The 20,690-nt window shown below is 41.2% G+C and overlaps 1 protein-coding gene across 24 annotated transcripts in view; it reads right to left on the bottom strand.

Annotated features, from left to right (window-relative positions):
- Positions 1-1,936: 1,936 nt before the first annotated feature.
- The window catches only part of MACF1 (microtubule actin crosslinking factor 1), a 392,086-nt gene continuing 373,332 nt past the window's right edge, over positions 1,937-20,690 (bottom strand). For 16 of the 24 annotated variants that reach the window (XM_074217596.1, XM_074217597.1, XM_074217598.1 and 13 more), the window contains 7 exons: positions 20,254-20,328; positions 18,990-19,007; positions 15,766-15,883; positions 7,200-7,411; positions 6,690-6,800; positions 4,431-4,554; positions 1,937-2,832 (listed from right to left, as the gene is read on the bottom strand). In XM_074217596.1, coding sequence (XP_074073697.1) covers positions 2,576-2,832; positions 4,431-4,554; positions 6,690-6,800; positions 7,200-7,411; positions 15,766-15,883; positions 18,990-19,007; positions 20,254-20,328 — 915 coding nt within the window. In that variant the 3' untranslated portion in view covers positions 1,937-2,575. The remainder of the gene's footprint in view (positions 2,833-4,430; positions 4,555-6,689; positions 6,801-7,199; positions 7,412-15,765; positions 15,884-18,989; positions 19,008-20,253; positions 20,329-20,690) is intronic. The other 8 variants (XM_074217612.1, XM_074217613.1, XM_074217614.1 and 5 more) reach the window with 3 other exon arrangements.

Raw genomic sequence — 20,690 nt, 5'->3', positions numbered from 1 at the left:
GAGCTGTTGGAGACTGGGAGAGATTCTGAAAAGGAGCTGATCTTGAAGCTACTGAATTAACTCACTGGCTTTGGAGTAGGTCTTAGCCTGCAAATAAGGACCTGTATTCTATAGTTTTAGGGAGCCAAATGCAAGGAGACTATCTGCCATTTTGAGATGTGCCATACAACTAAGACTCAATCTTAGATCTCAATCAACTTGAGAACAAAGACAGAAGAGGACTAAGTACTATGTGAATAAGAATGCTTCCAGCTTTTTCTGAGTTACTGGACTTGGCTGTAGCACAAAGACCTAGATTTGAATCCTGGTTCTGCCACAGACTTATTGTATAAGCCCCCTTTTGAGATTATTTCTTTAATTGTAAATCAAGAAATTATAAAGTTGGGGCAATACTTACCTCACAAGGGTGTTTGTGGGGAAACTGTTTTGTAAACCTTAAAATGCTATTAAAAACTTGAGCAGTTTATTATCCTGTAAGAATCAGAAATCCTCACCAAAGACAAGTCAGGGAACATTCTAAGGACTACCTTAAGTTAGTTTTGCCTCAAATAGCTTCAACAAATATCTTTTTTCCTAAATGTCTGGGCTACAGTTTCCTGAGAGGTATATTAGAAGGTAGCATTTGCTATTATTTAAATGGTATGCTGAGAGGTGCTTGGGCCAGTCTCCCAGATCCAAGTCCTGAAAAGGCATCTGGACCTTACTGAGGCCAGATTTGAACTCAGTTACTCCTAACTCCAGGGTCGGTGCCCTATCCACTGCACCAACTAACTGCCCCTACCAGGATCATCTTTTTAAAGTAAAATACATAGGACTATTTACTTAGCCAGGATGATGCCTCTGTCCCAAGGTCGCTGTTGCAGAACCCAGCTGACATTTTGATCTTGGCCTTTCTCCTTTAACAGTCCTATGGCCATGTGTGATTTCCCAAGAGTTCTCTGTCCACAGGTACATATTACCATTTATTCCTCCCTGTTCTTCACCCCACAATTCCCCCACCATGGAGGGCAGACTTCTGGTGCTAAGACTCTTGGAGCTTAGTTAGCTGAGGTAGTACTTTGAACAAGAGAGTCACAGTCCATAAACCTTTCAAGTAAGTTGGTCACCCTGAAACTTGTCCAGGTTGACAGGCCCTTGACACGACCTGGTGCTAAGGACTATCTCTGCTTCATGTTGAGGCATCAGAGGTGATGACACTGTCTTTGTATAAAGGAAGATGGTGGGGAGGGGGGGAAAGTTGGATTCCAGAATTTATCCTAACACAATCGTTTCAATCTTTTTCTCTAAGTAATGACTCTAAATACATGCAATCTGAACTTTTAAGCAAAATGTAATACAGAAAAGTAGGGTTTGGAATGAAGAAAATAGACCACCCCAAAACATCATGACTGCAAGCAATTTTAATACAAAAATGTGTCTTGTTTTTAAACAGGTCATTGGTACAGTTTTTGTTTCTGCCTCAGTCAGAAACAAGTGAGAGCATCACACACAGCACCATGGTTGGACAGAGCTGTAGATAGGTTGGTACATACATAGGAGCTCTGTTCAGCTCCTCTTCATCCTTCTCATGGTCTTGGGGTCAGTTGATATTATCATTAGAAAACAAAATAAAAACCACCAAAAAACCAGACATGAGGCAAACAGGAATGTGCTGGTGAGATTTCCTCAAGAGGACAAATGGATTTCTAGAGATATGCAGTGGGGAAGCTAAATGACCATTTAAATAAATAGCAAAAGGAAAATAAAGCAAGTGAATAATTCTGGAATGCAGACTTCAAGATTAGGTGGTGTGGGTGGCCCAAGACCACAGCCCTCTTACCACAACCTTCCACTCCCAAACAGGACCCTCCCCCACATTTCCAGCAGTCTCAAGGTGAGCCTTGATTAAAAACAGTGTTCATGTGACCTTTAAACAATTCAGTGACGGAGACAGTAGTTTAAAGACAGCACTTTAATGAACTTTTACTATAACATGTGCAAATCTTATTAATTCAAATGAACTCCCCCTTTTTTTCTTCAGCTAAAATCACAAAGTTAAAAACGATGGAAAAAAACAGCTGGAGGTGCCCTCTCCTCACGCTTCTTGATGCTTGAGGTGTCTTGTGATTTACAAAAAAAAAAAAAAAAAAAAAAAGAGTCCCTTCCACGCTGCAGGATTCTCTTTTTTTTAAATATAATTTATCTTGCTGAGATAGCAAGTCAAGTTTATAAAGATGAATTTAGGAATAATCCTAAAAGATAAAGCAGGTTTATAACCCTGCAACCACGCAGAAATCCTATTTATAGGTTTTTTTCTCCTTTAATACATGTTCACATCTTGACCTTTTTTACTTTTGTTTCTCAAACCTTTCAGTTTCTGGCCTCCCATTCAGTACTGGGGTTTCCCAGAAGGCAAAGTTTATCTACATAAATATTCACATGAAAATTGTAACTTACAAAAAGAAAAAAATAAGGCAGCTTCATAACACAATTATTCTTTTACACTTTTAACAATTTAACTTCTCCCATTCAGAATAAATATACACCCAGCATATGGAGCAGACTTAGAACCGGACGCAGGCCTGGAGGGGAGTTGTTATCGCTTTGGGCCTGGAGTCCTGGGGGAAGCTGTGGCGGTCTTCTTGGACATGGTGGGTATTTTGGAAGGCTTTGTCAACCCTCGCCTGGAGCTGCCTTGGCCCCCTGCTGCGCTGCTCTCAGAGGTGTCTGAACAAGCTGACTGTGTCTCTAGAAGGTCAAAGTCGGAGGCATCACTTCCCCGGCGGCTGCTTGCTCGACTCCCTGTCCGGCTTCCAGCACGACTTGTGGGCCGACTGGTTGTCTTTTTTGGATCTGAAATTTATAAATCAAATTAGTCACTATTTATGAAGCCCTTATGAGGCACTTCAAAGAGGTAAAAGAATTTCCATTCTCAAAGGGCTCATGTACTAATCAGGAAGACAAAGTGCAAACAAAAGCTCTTTCCATGATAACTGGAGGAAAGCACTAGCATCAAGAGGGGAAGACCTGGAGAAGTTCAGCTCTTAGCTGGGATCTGAAAGAAAGCTAGGAAAGCCAGGGCCATGATAAGACCTATGCCTTCACAGAATCACAGACATAGGGCTGGAAGGGCCTAAGACTCCAACACTCTCTTTGATAGATGAGAAAACTGAGATTGCACAACTAGACAACAGCCTCTTCCTGCCCCAGGTCTCTCCTGTGGCTTCTGACCCCCAGGGGTGCTCTTGTCTCCTAAGTACGACCCTCTCTGCTAGCAACAGATCCAAGTAGGCTCGCTGGTCATCACTGGTCTGATGGGAAGGATAAAAAAGGGGAATGGGCTTGGTGAGAGGGTAACTTGTCATCTCATAGACATGTCTTTTAGGGCACTGATTTCTTGTGTCCCCTTTCCTGATATTTAGCGACCAACAAGAATAGAGAAGCATTTACTTATAAAAAATGTCTTTTAGTTTAGGGGAACTAGAAATGACTTTCTTTCTACCAGTCTATTTTCATCCTCAAACACCAGTAACTGACCAGGAGGGGCAGGGTTCTCACGAATCCCTCTCCGAGGAGGCCAACTGTCTGAACTGATGCTGCTGGGGGCAGAGTAACTATCATCAACATGACTCCAATCTGGGAAGGGTTTGGAACAGGTCAGCACAGGATTCTGTCTGACACTGACGAGCAGCTGAGCTTAATGCATAAGGATCTACTACTAGAAATTTCTTAACCTTCTTATTCTTTGGCAGCCTGGGGGACCTGGGGAGCACCAGCCCCTATCTCCCCCATTAGAATTGTTTTCAAATGCATAAAATAAAAAACTTTGTGAAGGAAACAAATTGTATTGAGATATAATTATCAAAATATTAAACAAGTCCAGGGGCCCCAGGTTAAAAGCCTCCTATAATGGTCAGCCACAAAGACACATTAAGATGATCTACTGAGAGGCATAACAGTGACCTGCACAGACATAATGATGAAATCATAAAAAAGTAAAAGTATCATCAATCATCAACATCATCATCATCATCACTTCTGTTATTGAGAGGAAAATCTACAGCTAATTAAGAAGTTTCCTGATATAGAGGGCTGGACATCTTCATGGGTTTTTCTTCTTGGGCATCAAAAGTATGTTTATCTTCAGTCACCAAATCATCTCTAATAGGGCATTTTGATAGTTTAGCAAATCAAAAATTTGTGATTTGTAATTTTAAAGTATTTTCTATCACTTTTATAGTTTCTATAAACATCCATGAGCAACAGATAGAAAGTTTTCTCAGATTTTTAAGACAATACTGTGGTTTAGCTGAGAGAAGAGAAGATCACAGAGGGAAGGAGGAATATTCATTAGGAACATAAACAGTTCTCCAATCTTTTTCTATTCTTGAACAAAGGCTTCTCAAGAGGATCAGCAACCCCAAGGACTCTGCAGAATTCAATGCACTTACCAGCCCGATTGGCTTTGGCACTGGCAGAGACTGGAGAAGAACTGTTACTGGCATCCCCAGTAAGAGAAGTTCGGCTCGAATGAAAAGCTGGACGCTTCAATTTGCTGCCTGTGGATGACATCCCCTTTGGGAGAAAATGACAGGTTTGATAAGTTCACTGAGAACAATTTGATTTACAGAAGTATTTTTTAGCCCTTGCCATAGGATTTTAATATAGGACCAGCCTGGAAAAGCAAATTAAAAGTCAAGGAAAACATTCTTTTGTTGTTGCTTCAAAAATATGCATTTTGATAGTTTAGCAAACCAGACCTTTCTGATATGCAGTTTTAAAATATTTTCTATCATTTTTATAGTTTCCATAAACATTCATGAGTAAGAGACAGAAAGTTTTCTCAGATTTTCAAAACTACTTTGGTTTACCTGGTGGGGGGGGTCCTAGGAGGGGTCGGGAAAATGAGAATTTTTTAAACTTAACAGGTCAACTTCAATAAAAACCAGAAAGATAATTAATTGTCAGTCCAAAATACCATAATATGATTATAGTGAGACTTGAATAAGGAAAAAGGGGAGTAGAAACTTCAGTGGAACAGGGGTCTGGCTCACCTTAAATCTGCTACTTTACTCTCATGAGTCCCACTTTACTTATTTGCAAAATAGGGATAATATTTAGTCCTGTCCTATTTCCCTCATCATGCCAAGGAGAAGAGGGGAATAACTGAGCTATGAAAAGAAGAAATTTCAAAATTTTCAGTTGTCTTTAAAAATTTTCATACTGAGTCCTGGGAGGGTAGATACACATTTTGATTCTACTGTAAATGCCACTCTTCCTGCAACATGTTCTCCTACTTTTTCCTTTCATATAAACTATTTAAATGTTTTCCAAGACTTTTAAGATGTTCATTTGATCAGAAGAAAAAAATAACCCAGCTGGACATTTCTGCTCATGTATTTCTGGGTTATAGGATTTTCCAACAAATCAAGAGAAAGTTGAATAAAGCAGATTATCCATCAAGCCCCTTGGAGCCAAGGTCCTCGAGTCTAAGTGGACAGAGAAGCCCCAGTTTCAGAAGCTGCCCTTTTGGATGGCATTATTTTAAAGTCATACTGTCTCTTAAATTAAATTTAAAAAAATAAATGTTTTAAACAGCAATTCAATTTTGACTTATAAGTTACAGGATGTCTTAATTATAGGAATATGCAGCTGCAGTGGGTAATTCTTGATAAAATAAAACCAGCCATGAGATGAATTTTCTCCTATAGGCTTAGAATTTGCACATTATCTTTTGAGTTTTAGAAATTCTCAGAATCTTGTGAAACTGGAGCCCTAAAGAAGGGAAGCAGCAGGATAAGCAGATTGATTCCCAGGATTCTGTGGTAGCAAGTGACAAAAGATGAGTTTGTGCTTTGAATTAAACTGGGCAGAGGTCAACCCCAGGTCAACCCCAAAGCCCAGTGAATGCCCTGGCCCATGATTCTGAGACATTTTCACTAAAGAGGAACCTGATGCTGCCTGAACAGGATCACAAATGCACATTTTGTGAAGAGCAGAAATTTAAAATGAGAACCCTTGAGAATTAGGCCAGGCATTTTATTTCTCAAATGCTGAGATACCTGAAGTGTTGTGGTGTTTTAGTTATAGTAAATGAATAAGTCTGAAACCCTGGTTTTTGAATTCAAGTTCAAAATAAAGTTCTGAAGAATCAAGTTAGGTCCAAAAGGCCCACAGCAATTTCCACTGGCCTCCCTAGGCTGCACCAATGGGGGAGACCTTGGGGCCATTGGAAGCAATGCCATGGGGGCCCACCCAGGGTGATAGTAATTACTATGTCATTAAAAGCAAGTTAAAAAAAATCAAGTTACACATGCACAATTGCTGAATTTCAGGTGTTAATAACTCGGCTCTTGATTGGATAAAACTTCTTCATGAATGAAATTTCATGAAAGTCTTATTAAAAATATGAGAATAAATGAAGGCATCAGAAACCATAACTTTTTTTTTTCTGGCCTTATTTTTAGTGTTATTGTAAAAGCTATTACTGACCTGGTTTTCGGCCATAAAATCAGATCATGTGCATCAAGTTTCTTTAAATCCGAGTTAAAAACTCCTGAAAAAACTTTCCCATGTGAACTAGCCATCAGAGCAAGTGCTAGGAGAGGATAGGAGAAGAGAGGAGGTGCTGGCGGGTCAGGGAGAGGAGCCATTCATTGGCCACCTCTCCTGGGCACGCTGGCTATTGGCCCGAGCTGCCAATACTCTACCTCAGAACCCGGGAGCTGGAGGTCGGGAGGACCGCTGTCCCTCAGAAGGGTGCCAGCTTTACTGTTTACCAACCAAGGTTTGTCATAACAGCGAGAGGACTGATGTGGAGTCTGTGGAATGGAAATCCAAAGGGTGGGGTGGAATGGTCGGACATGAAACAGAAAGGGGTCAAAATGGGACAGAAAAGTAAACAGAGGATCCCGAGTTTTACAGAAATGGAGACAAAAACCAAGAGGTGTCGGTTGGTCTGGTGAGAAGAGAGGCGGTAGCTCTTGCCCTGAAGACTCCAAGGCCACACAGGCTGGAGGACAGGGAAGATCTGTGGGCTGGAATGGGGAGGACGGAGGAAGCAAAGTGGAATTCTGAACATGGCTCCGTAGTCCCAGTCTCCTGGGGTTCAGGACATGTGTGGCAAGGTGGCTTCCAACCTGCCCCCAGAACATAGGCAAGGTGCTTGGCAGTCCCTGAGAAGAAGCAAGGGCAGCTCGCCCCTCATTCCCAGAACCTACCTTGGCCCCGCTGGCAGGAGTTGCTGGAGAAGATGGCATTGAGGCGCAGCTGTGGTTACTCTGGCTGGCACTAGAGCTTGATCGGGTAGGGGAGGCTGCCCTGGAAGATGGTTTGGATCTTCGACCACGGGATCGGAAAGGTGTCATTCCCTGGGACACACCCTCAGGTAAGATGAATTTCTCCCTAAGTTCTATATTAGTTCTTCCTCGTGCTAAAAAAAGGTGACAAGGACACATAAAACAGAGACATATACACTGAATTAATCTTGACAATTTCCTGATCCCATAATAATTATCAACCTTGTGATGCCAATTCAGTCTTGGGCATCGCTGATACATGCAAAATCAAAGGAAAATTGCATCCCTCCTTTAATGAAAGTTTCTTTATCAGCATTCTCATCCATTTGACTCTAGCAGGCATTCTTGTTATTGAGGTCGATGTGCTCCATATATAAATTCTTCTTTAAATGGTATTTATGAAGAAGCAGGATAGAAATGTTCTACTATTCAAATGAGATGACAAAATGCTCATTTGTCCCAGTCCCCCACCCATGGTAAAGGTAAAAACACAAACACAGCCTTCCATGATCTGGATGTCAAACTCAACATCCCCTTCTCATTCTCACAACACATGGATCCTCTACTCAAAGCTTTAGACTTGACATTAAACTAGGGAAATGCAGGCTTCACAGAACCCTGTGCAGAGGACTGACTTAGAAAACCACAAATTCACACCATCAATATTGCACCCTACTGTTCTGGCCTCACTCAGGAGACCTGAGTTGGTCTAGATACCTCTGGTTTTTACAGCTCTGATTCAGATAACTATAAGACTTAGAAAGCACAGCATTTAAATTTTTTTTTTTTTTATTAAATATGAGGGGATTTCAGACAGTGAGGCCAACACACAGTCATTTGTTTTAAGACCTATCAGGGACATATATCCATGTGGAGAAAGAGAAGTCATGCACAAATTTGCCTTTTGGGTAATATGTGAAAGCCAAACACTTGATGGGGGGAGGGGAGGCATGCTGAAGAGATTTGAGTAGAGGGGCCTGGACAGACACCGCCTGCATTCTACTATTGCCACCAAGACCAGGAATCAAATTTAGATTCAAAAGATACTTCACATTTAGCTGCAGCAAATCTAACAAAGGAAACGGGTAGCTGGTTTTGAAGAGATGAAGGAATCCCCTGGACTTTCTCTTCCTCTATTTGCTTCTCCCTAAGAAGCTTACCATTTTAAGTGTCAGAGGGGGCCCTGAAGTATGCAGTAAGAGCTCAGGATGGGAAGTCAAGAGAGAACAGAGTTCAAATCCTGCCTCAGACACTTGAAAGCTGTATGGCCTTGGACAAATGACTGACCCTTCAGAATCTCCATTCCTATCCTTAGACATGATACTATCTGTATTATGTATCCTGCCTCCCTTCCCCAGGGCTGCTGCAAGGGTTTCTGGATGGGGAGTGTCATGATGTCAGGGGGTCTGTCTGTGACCTTGGGACTCTGGGTCTGTTGGCACTATGGGAGGAGGGGGACAGCTGTCTTTGCTGCTCTCTGAGGTCTCTTTCAGCTCAGATATTTAAGAAATTGACTCAGATGGAAAACTGATGTTTCCTTGCTTCTTTATATTCCACATACTGTTCATTTTCTACAATCTTTCTCTTGGATAATGCCATGCCATTCATTCTTCTACTTTTCTGACAAGTGGACTCACAGAACTTAAACTTACTATTCATTTTGGTGTTTGCCCCATGATGTCATTGAACTGTTTGGATTGTATATCCTGTTCTCCTTAAATGGACTACAATCTCCTCTCCCCCACTTGCGCATCAGGGTTAAGTGATTTATCTGGGGTCACACAGCAAGTAAGTGTCTGAGGCTGGATTTGAACTCAGGTCCTTCCGACTTCAGGAACAGTGCTCTGTCCATTACACCACTGAGCTGCCTTACAGTAGTCTCTTTTTTTTTTTGCAAGGCAATGGGGTTAAGTGGCTTGCCCAAGGCCACACAGCTAGGTAATTATTAAGTGTCTGAGGCCAGATTTGAACTCAGGTACTCCTGACTCCAGGGCCAGTGCTCTATCCACTGCACCACCTAGCTGACCCACAGTAGTCTCTTTAAGAGTAGTGACTCTGCATCTCTTTATGGGCAGCAGTGGAAAAGCCTTCTGGACATGAAGAGTCAGAAGATATAGATTCAAATCTTGGCTCTGCTGTTCATTACCTAAGGTGAAACTGGGCAAGTGACTTAACCCCTTTGAGCTTTAGCTCATTTGTAGAATGAGGAGGTTGGATTAGATGATCTCTAAGGTCCTGTCCAGATTTAAATCTGTAATTTTCCCTGTATCTCTACCAAGGCTGGACACATAGTAGGTGCCCAACTCATCCTCCAGGTACCACAGCTACACAAGATGTGGTCAGGTTTGAATTTTAAATAGGTCAAGCTCTAAACAACTGTAACCACAAGAAAACTAAAAAAAGTAAAAAAGGAAGATTTGGAAATGGAATTTGAGCCAAGAGCAGAGAAAATTTAGATGGGAGAGGGAAGAGGAGGAAAATGGTACATTTTCTTATGAAATGAAATACAATTCTAGCAGGCCCATAACTGAATCTTTACTTTTGGATACTATTAAGCTCTCAACAATTGATTTGTGGGATAGTTCTAAGAAATTGTGAAAACAATTGGAAATGAGAAAAGCAATCAAAAAAAATTATCTTAAAAAAAAGATGCTGGGAAAGCAAAGAGGAAAGAAATCAAGAGAATCCCCAAGTATTCCTCTATCTTGATCAGTATTAGGATTCTTCCAGAAGGGTGGTATTGTCTGTCTTCTTGCAAATTTTACCCAGTGCCAAGCAGAAGGAGCCTCCCTCAGTTCCCTTTGTCTCCAAGCCTGGCACAGACCACTGAGCAATGCTCTGGTTATGGCTACCCTGGACTCTGAAGTGTCTTGCTGTCATGGGGTGGGAAAATCTAGTCCATTACAGCAGGCACATTATGAAGAACATACCACCATCCAAAATAGATTCTATACTTCAGAAACTGCTCTAGTGAGAGTGAGCTGGCTCTGGGCCTGAGACAGTGTTGCTCTGGCTCTAGCTGCGGCAGTTTGGAAAATAAAATAATCACCCTCCCTCTTCCTTGGTGGGATGCTATGGTCTGTCAAAGAGGATTAGGCTTTAAGGGTGAGAGTGGCATCAGTGAATGAAAGAAATGATGGTCAGTCCTGTCTTATATAACCTATAATCAAGAGGCCAAGAGTCTAAAGATTAGGCAAAATAGTGACCTTTGTCACAGAGACTTCTCTTCTATTCACAGTCCTAGTGCTTTCATACAGTTCATTCAAGGCCTGTCCTCAGCACATGGGAAGTATTTCATGCTCTAAAAACATTACTTCTCCATTATTTTTATTAGAAGTCTCAGTTTTATATTCCAGGGTTATCTGCATCTTAAAGGAGATTATCTGAGGAGGTAACACAAAGAAATGGCCCTTACTGGTTGAATTTTGGGCACCCAAGTTGAAATATATTATTACTTAGAACTGAAAGCAGTTTTTTATTACTGTAAAGAGAGACAATAAGAAAAATGCTCAAAGGGAAAGGAGAAGATTCTCAGAAGCTAGAAGATTGGCCGTGGAAGAAGAGAAGATGGTAAATGTTCTTGAGTCCCTGTTTAGGAGTCAGAATCAGGTGACATGAACTCAACAGGAAATTGGTTCTAGGGGAAGAGATGGAATGAAGATGTAGAGATAAGATATAGAGATTGGGAGCATGCACTAAATAATACCCCACTATTTTGTCTTGAGGTGTGTAAGTGATCCCTGTCTTCACATTTCTAAAGAAAGTAATAAATATTATAAAAATTCAGGGGGGCTGACATAATTTGGAAGAATATATGAATAGGTTTGGCATTTGCTCATTGTTCTTTATACCAAATTCCTGGTGAATATAGTTACTCATTCTTGTCCCCTCCAAGTATGTGATATCGGTAAGAGTCTCTTGGGTAAGATGCTTCACAAAGTGGAGAAGTAGTAAGATTGTCAATCTTGGAAGACTCATTATTATTTAGTATGTCCAAAGAGGAATGGATAGGCACATGTAGTGTGTGCAAGCCAGCTGAGTATTTCTAATTCTGAGACAAGCACAATAAGTAGCTTAAGGCTGGAAAAATTCATAATTATTAAAGGATTGGGGGGCAGTGAGGTGGCACAGTAGATAAAGCATTGGCCCTGGAATCACAAAGACCCAAGTTTAAATCTGGCTTCAGACTCTTGATACTTTTTAGCTGTCTGACCTTGGACAAGTCATTTTAACCACATTGCCTCACAAACAATAAACAAACAAACAACATAATTATTAAAGGATATGGGCTGATTACAGAGAGGAATAATAGATCAACTCTCTGAGTTGATAGCCATGAAATGTAAAACACTCTAGAGGAAGGACTCATCCTCTGTGGTCCTCATAGATAAAGATTAGGGGATCTAGAAAAGCATCTCAGAGGCTGCTTAGCCTAAGGTCAGAGGCAGTGAACATAAGTGGTAGAATGGGAAATCCTGTTCATTTGCTCCAAAATGGGTTCTTTTCACTGAACTCCTCCTTAGATAGTGAGACATGTCAGATCTACACTGACAAGAACATACTATACTGACAATTTCAGAAATTCATGAAAGCACAAATATAATTATGCCAATAAATTCAGGTACATATGTTTCAAAGTAAAGTGGTGACATACTTGTAAATACCAACAGTGTGTTTCAACCCTGAATTCAAGTAGGGAGGACACAAGGAGCAGAGAAGGGAAGTCAATGTTAGCAAAATCTATGATGGTTGAAAATTACTGCTGGTCCACCTGGAATCCTTAATGTGAACTCTTAGAAACCCAGAGACTTTGGGGGCTACACAGAAGGGAAAATACTATAGTGACTGCATCTGAATAAGGATACATTTCCATCCACTTTCTCTGGAGTAGTAGAAATTGGTTAAGGAAGCTAGAACCTTAGAACTAAAAGTTAGGGACCTTAGAAGTCACCAAGCATTTTGTAAGTGCTTACTATAGTCCAAGGATCCCTTCTGCACTATCTAAAATACACACATGTGTACATACATACATGATCTCAGGTACCATCTTGCCAAAAAACAGAACACTACCAAATCAGCCCCAAACTTAGGTCTTTTGTCCTAGATTCAATTGGAAAGCCCCAGAGCTTGTGCCATGATGCCCATGCCAGTAGGCTGTCTTACTAGGAAGCCATATTGACAATAATATCTGGTCTAATGAAATATTTTGGAACTAAAAAGCCACATGTCCATTGTAGCTTGGTTTGGAAGGGCCGTAGCTGAGAATTTTTCCAAGATAACATCCTGTTCAAGGTCAGTCCAGCTTAATGCAGTAGTCTTGTCTTCTGAGGTTCAGAAAATCCCATCCTGTTGGTTCAGTCTTCAAGGATGAAGAACAGGGAGGTAGAAATCACAACTAGGATGTGGCCCACAGTGGGTACTGTCCTGCATCCACTAATCCCTCAGCCGTGTGGGCTACCTTTCGGTTTGCCTACATGTTTGGCTGACAGTCCTTGAACAGTCTCTTGTTTCTGTGATTCTAAGGATTTTATAACATTCTACCCTAGTCCTCAGACTTTGGATGTCTTCCTATCTATCTTATCTATCACTGATAGATAGGTTGTATCCTTTTTGTAACACCCCCTATCAGGTTGTATTGCATTTGAAAAAAGGTTATAAAGCTGCAGAAAGGGTCTCATATCAGAAACAACACAATCTATAACACTTCATTATTTTGACCCAATGAGGTCATCCTTCTGTAGACAGAAATGTAAGAAAGACCCTTCTTGTCTCACAAGACAGACATAAACTAGGGATATTCAATAGAGAGAACTTGTGGGTGATCAGATGATAAGATTACACAATTAGCATGGAACATAAGGTCCTGTCACTCTGGATGGGAAGTTAGTTTGAATTCAATAGGTCTTGAGAAGGTTATTGGGTCACACAGCATAAGGATGTCAGCCCATATAAAAAATTTCCAAGTTTCCCAAGCTCTTCATTAAAGCTGGATTCCAGATCTCTTTATCTTTTTTAACCTATGAAACCCTGGAGATGTTTAGGGAACCTGTTTAAGGCTCAAGATAGGAAGTATCTGACCTTATTGTCTCCCTAAACCTGCTCACCCAAATGCCTTTAGAATTTCTGCCAATCATGTCACGATTTACTGACTCCTGTTGATGTTTTCCTTCTTTGCTTCTCATCATCAATCTGTTATCAAGGGTTAAATATTCTACTCCTGCAGTATTACTTCAATCCAGCCTCTGTTCTCTTTCTCTGCTGCACCACCCAGAGTATAAGCCCTTACAGCTTCCAAATGGCCTCCTCTACCTTTTCTCCTGCCTCCAATTCATCCTTCATACCAAAACTAGATTATCCCTTTCCAATGATCTGGTCATGACATTCTTTTCATCAAAAATGCCTACTTGGTAAAGTTAAAACTGCTTCACTTAGCATTCAGCCTTCCCTCCCTCATGCCATAACCTGATGCTGCCTTTCGAGCCTGATTTCACCCTGTCCCCCAACAGACACTAAGCAAATCAATAACTGTATCCACTGAACAGGGCCTGACTTGACCTGCTTCTATATTTTCCTTATTCTGTTCCATATCCCTAGAACATCTCTCTCCCTCAATGCCTAATCTGCTAAGTTATCTTTTAGAGTTCAATTCAAATACTTCCCCTTCATTAATAATAATTTCTTCTTCCTTCACCCCTCATATGGAACATTGTTCACACTTTTCTTAAGACTATTCTCACATACATTTGTCTTTTTTTTCCTTATCCCCCTTCTGAGCTATGAGCTCCATGAAGGCATGGACTTTCTCTTAGCAATGAGCAGTATTCTGCAGACAGGAGATGGTTCATAAATAAACAATAAATTAAACTGAATTTCTTTGGTTCCTCTTTTGATCTGGGAATATGGAGGAGAGGAAGTCAGCAGTGTACTCTCCCCATGGACAGTGTTCCTGCAGATCACTTTTTGAGTGTGCAGAGGCAACCCAAATGCCAAAGAGAGCAACTTTTGGTCTACTCCAATACAGGTAGATCTAGAGAAAGATAAGGTTTAAGAGGGAGTGAGGTTATACTTAGGCAAATGCAAGAAATTCAGTCCTGCACCTGATTTTGCCCGAAGGAGTTCCAAAAGCAGTTGTTCCAGGAAAATAAAACAAATCCAACATTGTTTGACCATGAATGTTACTGATCCAAGATGCCAAGTAAAAACAAGAGAAAGCCATTATGGATAAATTCCAGAGTTGTCCTTTTGAGAGATCTCTCACCACCCTCCTCCTTCATCTTCCCTAAATGCTCCCAACAGTATTCAGAGTCACATCACATGGGAAACACTGACCCTTAGTTTGATCATCAGTCAAAAAAGGCACCAATTTTTTTTTTTTAGGTTTTTTTGTTTTGCAAGGCAAGTGGGGTAAAGTGGCTTGCCCAAGGCCGCACAGCTAGGTAATTGTTAAGTATCTGAGGCCGGATTTGAACCTAGGTACTCCTGACTCCAGAGCCAGTGCTCTATCCACTGCGCCACCTAGCCACCCCGGCACCAATGTTTTTAACGTAGCAAAAGGGGCCAATGGGAAAGGAGACATTTGATTTTTGGCCTCTAAGCTCCCTGGAGAATGAATCCCAATGGCCCTGCCTTAACTGAAATACAGAGTGCACTGCCAGCCAGAAGAGGCAAGAAAGCTGCCAATATGCCACGCTGTGCATGCGCAAAGGCAGCCAAAGGAGTAAAGCTCAGCGGATGAGTGAGGATGAAACCAAAAGGCCAACCTATGGGAGACTGACTGGCCATCGAAGAGCTGGAGTCTGAGCGCTTTATCTTACTTCCAGGATGGTGCACTGGAATAAAAGACACACACGTACAAAGAAATCTCTGCAGACAGAGCTGGTCAAGAAGGGGAAGACACTGTAAAGAGCAGGGCACATGCAGCTCTGTCATCAGGGTGGACATTGAGGGTCCTTACACCCTGGACAGTATCACAGTGGCTGCTGGGAAAGAGACGACAGGGTGAGAAGCCTCTGGGCGCTTGGCATCTCTGCTGCAAATGTTTATTCACCACCTTGAGAAAACAGGCTTATCCACCCAACAGGAGCAGGAGCTCTTTGACTGACAGAAATACCAGAGATCCACACTTGCCAAGCTTCAAGCAGATAGATGGGTCATTGGGTCAGCAAAAAGAAATTACAGGGAAAAGATATTTTAAACACTAGGGAAAAACCCCAAGTGGCTCTCTCCTAAATACATGTTAATTAGATAGCCTAAAATGAGATTTCCTGAATGTGAAACTTACTATCATTATTAACAACACACAACTATTTTCTGAAAGCCCATCTCTTACCCTTGTCCTCAGTATCATAACTGGTGACAATGGGTAACCCGCAAAGCTTAAAAACAAAAGTAACAAAACAAGAAAACAAATTAAAAATACATCACAACTAGAAAAGACCTCTGTTGGGCATCTCTACCCAAACAGCCTCTCCTTAGAATGTTTCATTACCTCGACAGGGATCATTTTTCACTAAAAATTCATCCAGGGCCATCCATCCTCCACCAACTCGGACCATGACAGTACTGCGCAGAATACGGACCAGTCGTAATTGCTGGGAATCTCCAAACTGTGGAATTAACACAGAATTAATTGAATAAATGAGCAATAAAATGAGCAATAGTGTCCCTTTAAAAGTAGACTGTATCCAGGCAGATATTCTAAGAGAGTTGTTTGTATTTAAAATCTCAAAGATGCAGCTTTGCATTGTTTAGTTTTCCAAAAAGAAAATTTTTAAATGGGTTAAAAAAAAATCCAACCCCCAAACTCCAGTAATATCATAATTTCCTCTTTGCAAAATTTTCTTCTCAAATGAATGGTGTTCTTAGCCTATTCAATATAAAGTTAAGTTTTGATATCCAAAGGAATGAACAGGCAGAAATATCTCCAGTTTGATTTTCTTAAAGATTTGTTACAAAGTGGAACAAAACATTCTTTTTCCCCCCTTTACTCCTAATGCAGGCACCTGTGACATGCAGGATGGCTGTTGGCTCCTGGATACAAAGCACTACTCTACTGGTGTGGGATTGAATGGTAGGGAGCCAGACCTTTGCAAGCACCTTCAACCCTGGGCCTCCTGGGGGGCCTCTGCGGTAATGCCACCAGCACGAAAGCTACACCAGCAGAACCAATCACCAGAGTGAGATGATCACAGCAAAGTTCAGTTGCAGAAATTTAAGCCTTTTAATCAGCAATATTTATTCCAAGGAATACGTTCTTTAATGATTTGGAGAGCTCTAAAGTTTCACACCGTTATAAAGAGTGATTTAAGTAGAAAAGGATTTAATATTCTTTCCTCTGAGATCACAAAAGCTGCTCTGTAGCTAACCTACTTTCTTTTAGGGTTTGTATCAATTGATACTTATTAGATATGCTGATACAAGTATATCTAGTACTCTTTCTAACCCATATACTTCTTTCTCCAATCTTCCCTTGATGTCTTATGCTTTCCAATAGCTTAAATGACCTCCACAAGACAGGAAGCGAACAGGAAACATAAATGACCTTTCATCTCCTCTCTCCACATCTCAGCACAGCTCTTCTATGGGGCCTGGAGATGTTCCCTCCTTTCTCACCTCTACCTCCCAGAGGCCCTGGCTTCCTTCAAAGTTCTGTCAAAGTACTGCTTCCTAAAGGAAGACTATCCTGTCACCCCCAGTTGCTAGTTCTTTCACATTTGGACATTTATATCTATTTAGTAGACATACGTTGTATTTAAGTTTCTGAGGAGATGGTTTTCCTATAAAGAATGTAAAGTCAAGGGAAAGGATTGCTGTTTTGAATTCCCAGTGTCTTGCACACAGGTCAAAAACCATCTCTTAAATGCCTACTAGGTTCCAGGTCCTATTGAGTCCTGGGGATATAAAGAGAGAGGCACAAAAAAGTCCCTGTCCAAGGATTTTAGTTGGGCTGCCAGTGGGCAGAGGCAAGGACATGCCTGTGTCCCAAGTCTGGGAGATGCCAGAAGAAATGACTGCAGTCGAGAGATGAGGAGCAACCAGGAAGCCTGGGTCACAAGACTGAAGAATAGGGATGGGGGCGGAGGATGGGCTATAAAGAGAGGATTCTGCATTGGGTCTTGCACATGTTAGAGAGTGGGGGTGCCAGGGCTGTACCTGTGCTTTAGGAAAGTCACTGGTGGCTGGGTGAGGATGAGGATATTTATTAAATACTTGTTAGATGGATAAGAAGGGAAAATAGGACATTGTGGTTCACGAGGTAAATGCATGTCCAAAGCATAGACCCTGGATCCTTGTTAAAGAAGTGAGATTCCTCAATTAAGAGACTTGGAGAAGTCAGGAGTGGAGAAAGACACAATTCTGGTTTTCAGAAGGAGGACTGATATTTTGATCATTAATTTCACTGAAATAAACTTTAAAAAGACCAGAAAGACGAAAATGTTGCTTCTATCAAAACTGCCCCAACCACTCTTTTATCTATGGGCATTACTGGGCTCCAAGGTCCCTGACACATTCTAAGATCTCCTTCAGCTCTATGTTCTAGGGCCCCTCTCCTGTCTCCTCTCTGCTATATGTGAGTCTGGGCACTGCCATCCTCTCTTGTCCCAATGCAGACAGTACCTTCTCTCCATGAAGTGGTACCCCTTTACCCCAAATTTATTTGATCACACATTATTATTTCCAAGTGCTACTTTTTTCACCTTTTAATTTCTTTTGCATAGCTATTAGCCTAGCTCTGCTAGGTAACAGGTAACTGTTTATATACACTTAAAAAAAATTCTGCTCTTTAAAAAAAATCTCCATTACTTGTTATTCCCCCCCCCCATATCACTTATCTTTAGATTCTTTATTCTAGGTTGTCCAAATTAAAATCAAATCCTACTGTGTCAATCACTCCTCTGAAGATGATGAATAATTAAAGCTTCTGAGTAATTTGCAGAAAAATCTACAATCTATTTTTTCTATTAGACATTAAATTTATTTGGGGAAATCAAGTCAACCTTCAATTTGGTTGGAAAAATCACATATGGACATAATTTATCATGCAATGTATGATATAAATGATGCCAGATCTTGGGAAAGCCATGAGAAGTTAAAGTAACTCAATGGGTAGAAGAGAACTCATTTCTTCTTACAATTTCAAAAATATAATTCCATCAAGCTCTGGTATGCAGGCCAGATTCAGAAAGCTCAGTAAGTAAAATAATTTTCATAGCATCATATACTTGTTTATTTTCATTTGGTATATCTTATCACAAGCTACCAAAACAATCAAATAAAGAGCACAGAATAATTATTATAATTTTTCCTCTCAGAAAATTAAAATTTATGTCAACTGACATGCCATGTTTTACAATTAAAAAATGTGAGTTCATGAACTCAAAAAAATTAAACTGGATATAGCCAACTATATAGCCACTTCAGATATCACTAAATAATTAGATCATAATGAGTAAGAGACAGCTTAGTGTCTGAGCAACCTAGAAGCCTCTGTGGATTTCACTGGAATTTTTAGCATCCACTTCAAAAATGTGTGTTCAATCCTTTCACTGCTGAGACTGCTCCAAAACCCTGGCCTGTATATGAGCCTCTTAATGGAACCAGATGTAACACAAGCATGCTACTGATCACTTCTCACCACAGCAAAGGACAGAAAGCATTAACTACACAAACCACATCCACTTAGAGGGGTAGGCATCGCAAGGCACACTGTACCTGATTGCCGAGGAAGAACTATGGAAAACAAGGGGAAAGGAGGAAGGAAAGAAAAATAAAACAAATAAGAACATTTGATGAAATTAGTATTAAATTGTCAAAAATTACTCAATCATGTTACCAGTCACTAGAAATATATTCACATTCATGCCACCCATGCCAAGGAGAGACTGTCACCTTAGAAGGTAAGAACCAGACTCTGAGTATTCTGGGAAATGAAGCCCTTTGGGCTGGGTCCAAACTAGATTCAGGGGATCCCAAAGTCCCCTTCCTCCACTGTATCATGGAATGCATATGTACTCACACACAAAAACACATACACACTTCCCAACACACCACATAATTTGCTAAATCTTTTGGCTTAACAAAAATTATGGTGAGTTTCTCCTTGGTCCTAAAGCAAAAGCTTTAACTCAAGGTATCTAACCATTTGAAACATGGCCTGGCAGTATAGTTTTACTTATACTTTGTCAAACCACAGCCCTTCTTTCCTGCTTTCATGGACTGTCCAGTGATAGGCCAGAGAAAACCTATTAATACATTTTTATTTACTGAATAAATTACTGAAAAGATGTTCTAGAATGAGGTTTCTTACTGCAGGGAGACCAAGGTGAAGAGGGCTGACTTTGGCACCAGTGGTCCTGAATATGTTGACTGTTACCTTGGAGAAGTCCCTGCATCTTTTGGAGCCTCTGCTGGCTAGGGGCTCTAGAACTCTTTGGTGCCTTCTGGAGGTTTCTGACAGGTCCACCTTAACCAAGATAGTCTGACTTGCATTATTTACTTCCTCTGCTGCATTTGCAAATCTTGGCTGACTCCAGCTAAAGAATGCAAGGGCTGATCTGGGAAGATAACTTAATTCTTTGAGACTCAAGCTTCCTCCCCCTATGACATGAACATCCCAGTAACCCAAGTGTGTTCTTAGGCTACTTGTTTTGTAAATAGTACATACTCATTCTTAGTGAACAAAGGGTTTATCCCTCACTGACTCAGCTGTGCCTGAATATCTTCTACCTGGGATCTCTCCTATGCTCACATCAAACAGGGAGCAGCATTCTTCCAGTACAAACTGCCTGCTGTCCTGATAACTTGTTTAGCCACATTTCACTCAATGCTTTAGATGGCATAAAGAAAGGAAAAGAAAGATCTGGCATTCTTCTCCTCCCAGAAGTGTTTGAGGAACAGGGTCTGACTCTCAAGGACACCCATCTGTTTTGCCCATCTCTGTCAAAGGCTTGGCCCCAGCCCCTGGCCCCTTGCTTACCCGATACTTGTTTTCCCCGATCTGCTCCACCTGGAATCTTTTTGCACACTTGCACTGAGCTACCTGTCTTGTGACCTGTGAGGGGAAAATCAGAGGGAGAGTTGAACACAGGCCAGTGAGGCCCTTCTTCAGGTGAGTGACAGGCCCCTTTCAACACTAAGGTGTGGCACTGTCCCCGCCTACCTGTCTGGGCCTGAAATAAGTTTCTTGAAGGGTGACAGGAGAGTTGTAATGCAGCATCCTTTGGGATCTCAACAGTGCCTGATTGGGCAAACTGTGGAGGCCATTTGTCTCCAGGGCACAGGAAGAGGCAGTGTGGTAGAGTGGAAATAACACTGGGGATCAAGAAAGTCCCGAGTGATACCTATGGATCACTTTCTATAACCTTGATTAGTAATGGAACCTCTTTTCCTTCTGTTCTTATCAGATGACGTTGA

This window comes from Macrotis lagotis, chromosome 1 (assembly GCF_037893015.1).
Source record: "Macrotis lagotis isolate mMagLag1 chromosome 1, bilby.v1.9.chrom.fasta, whole genome shotgun sequence".
In the NCBI taxonomy this organism is placed as follows: domain Eukaryota; kingdom Metazoa; phylum Chordata; class Mammalia; order Peramelemorphia; family Peramelidae; genus Macrotis; species Macrotis lagotis.
Note: the sequence above shows the minus strand (reverse complement) of the source record. Positions and strands in the feature narration are given on the sequence as shown.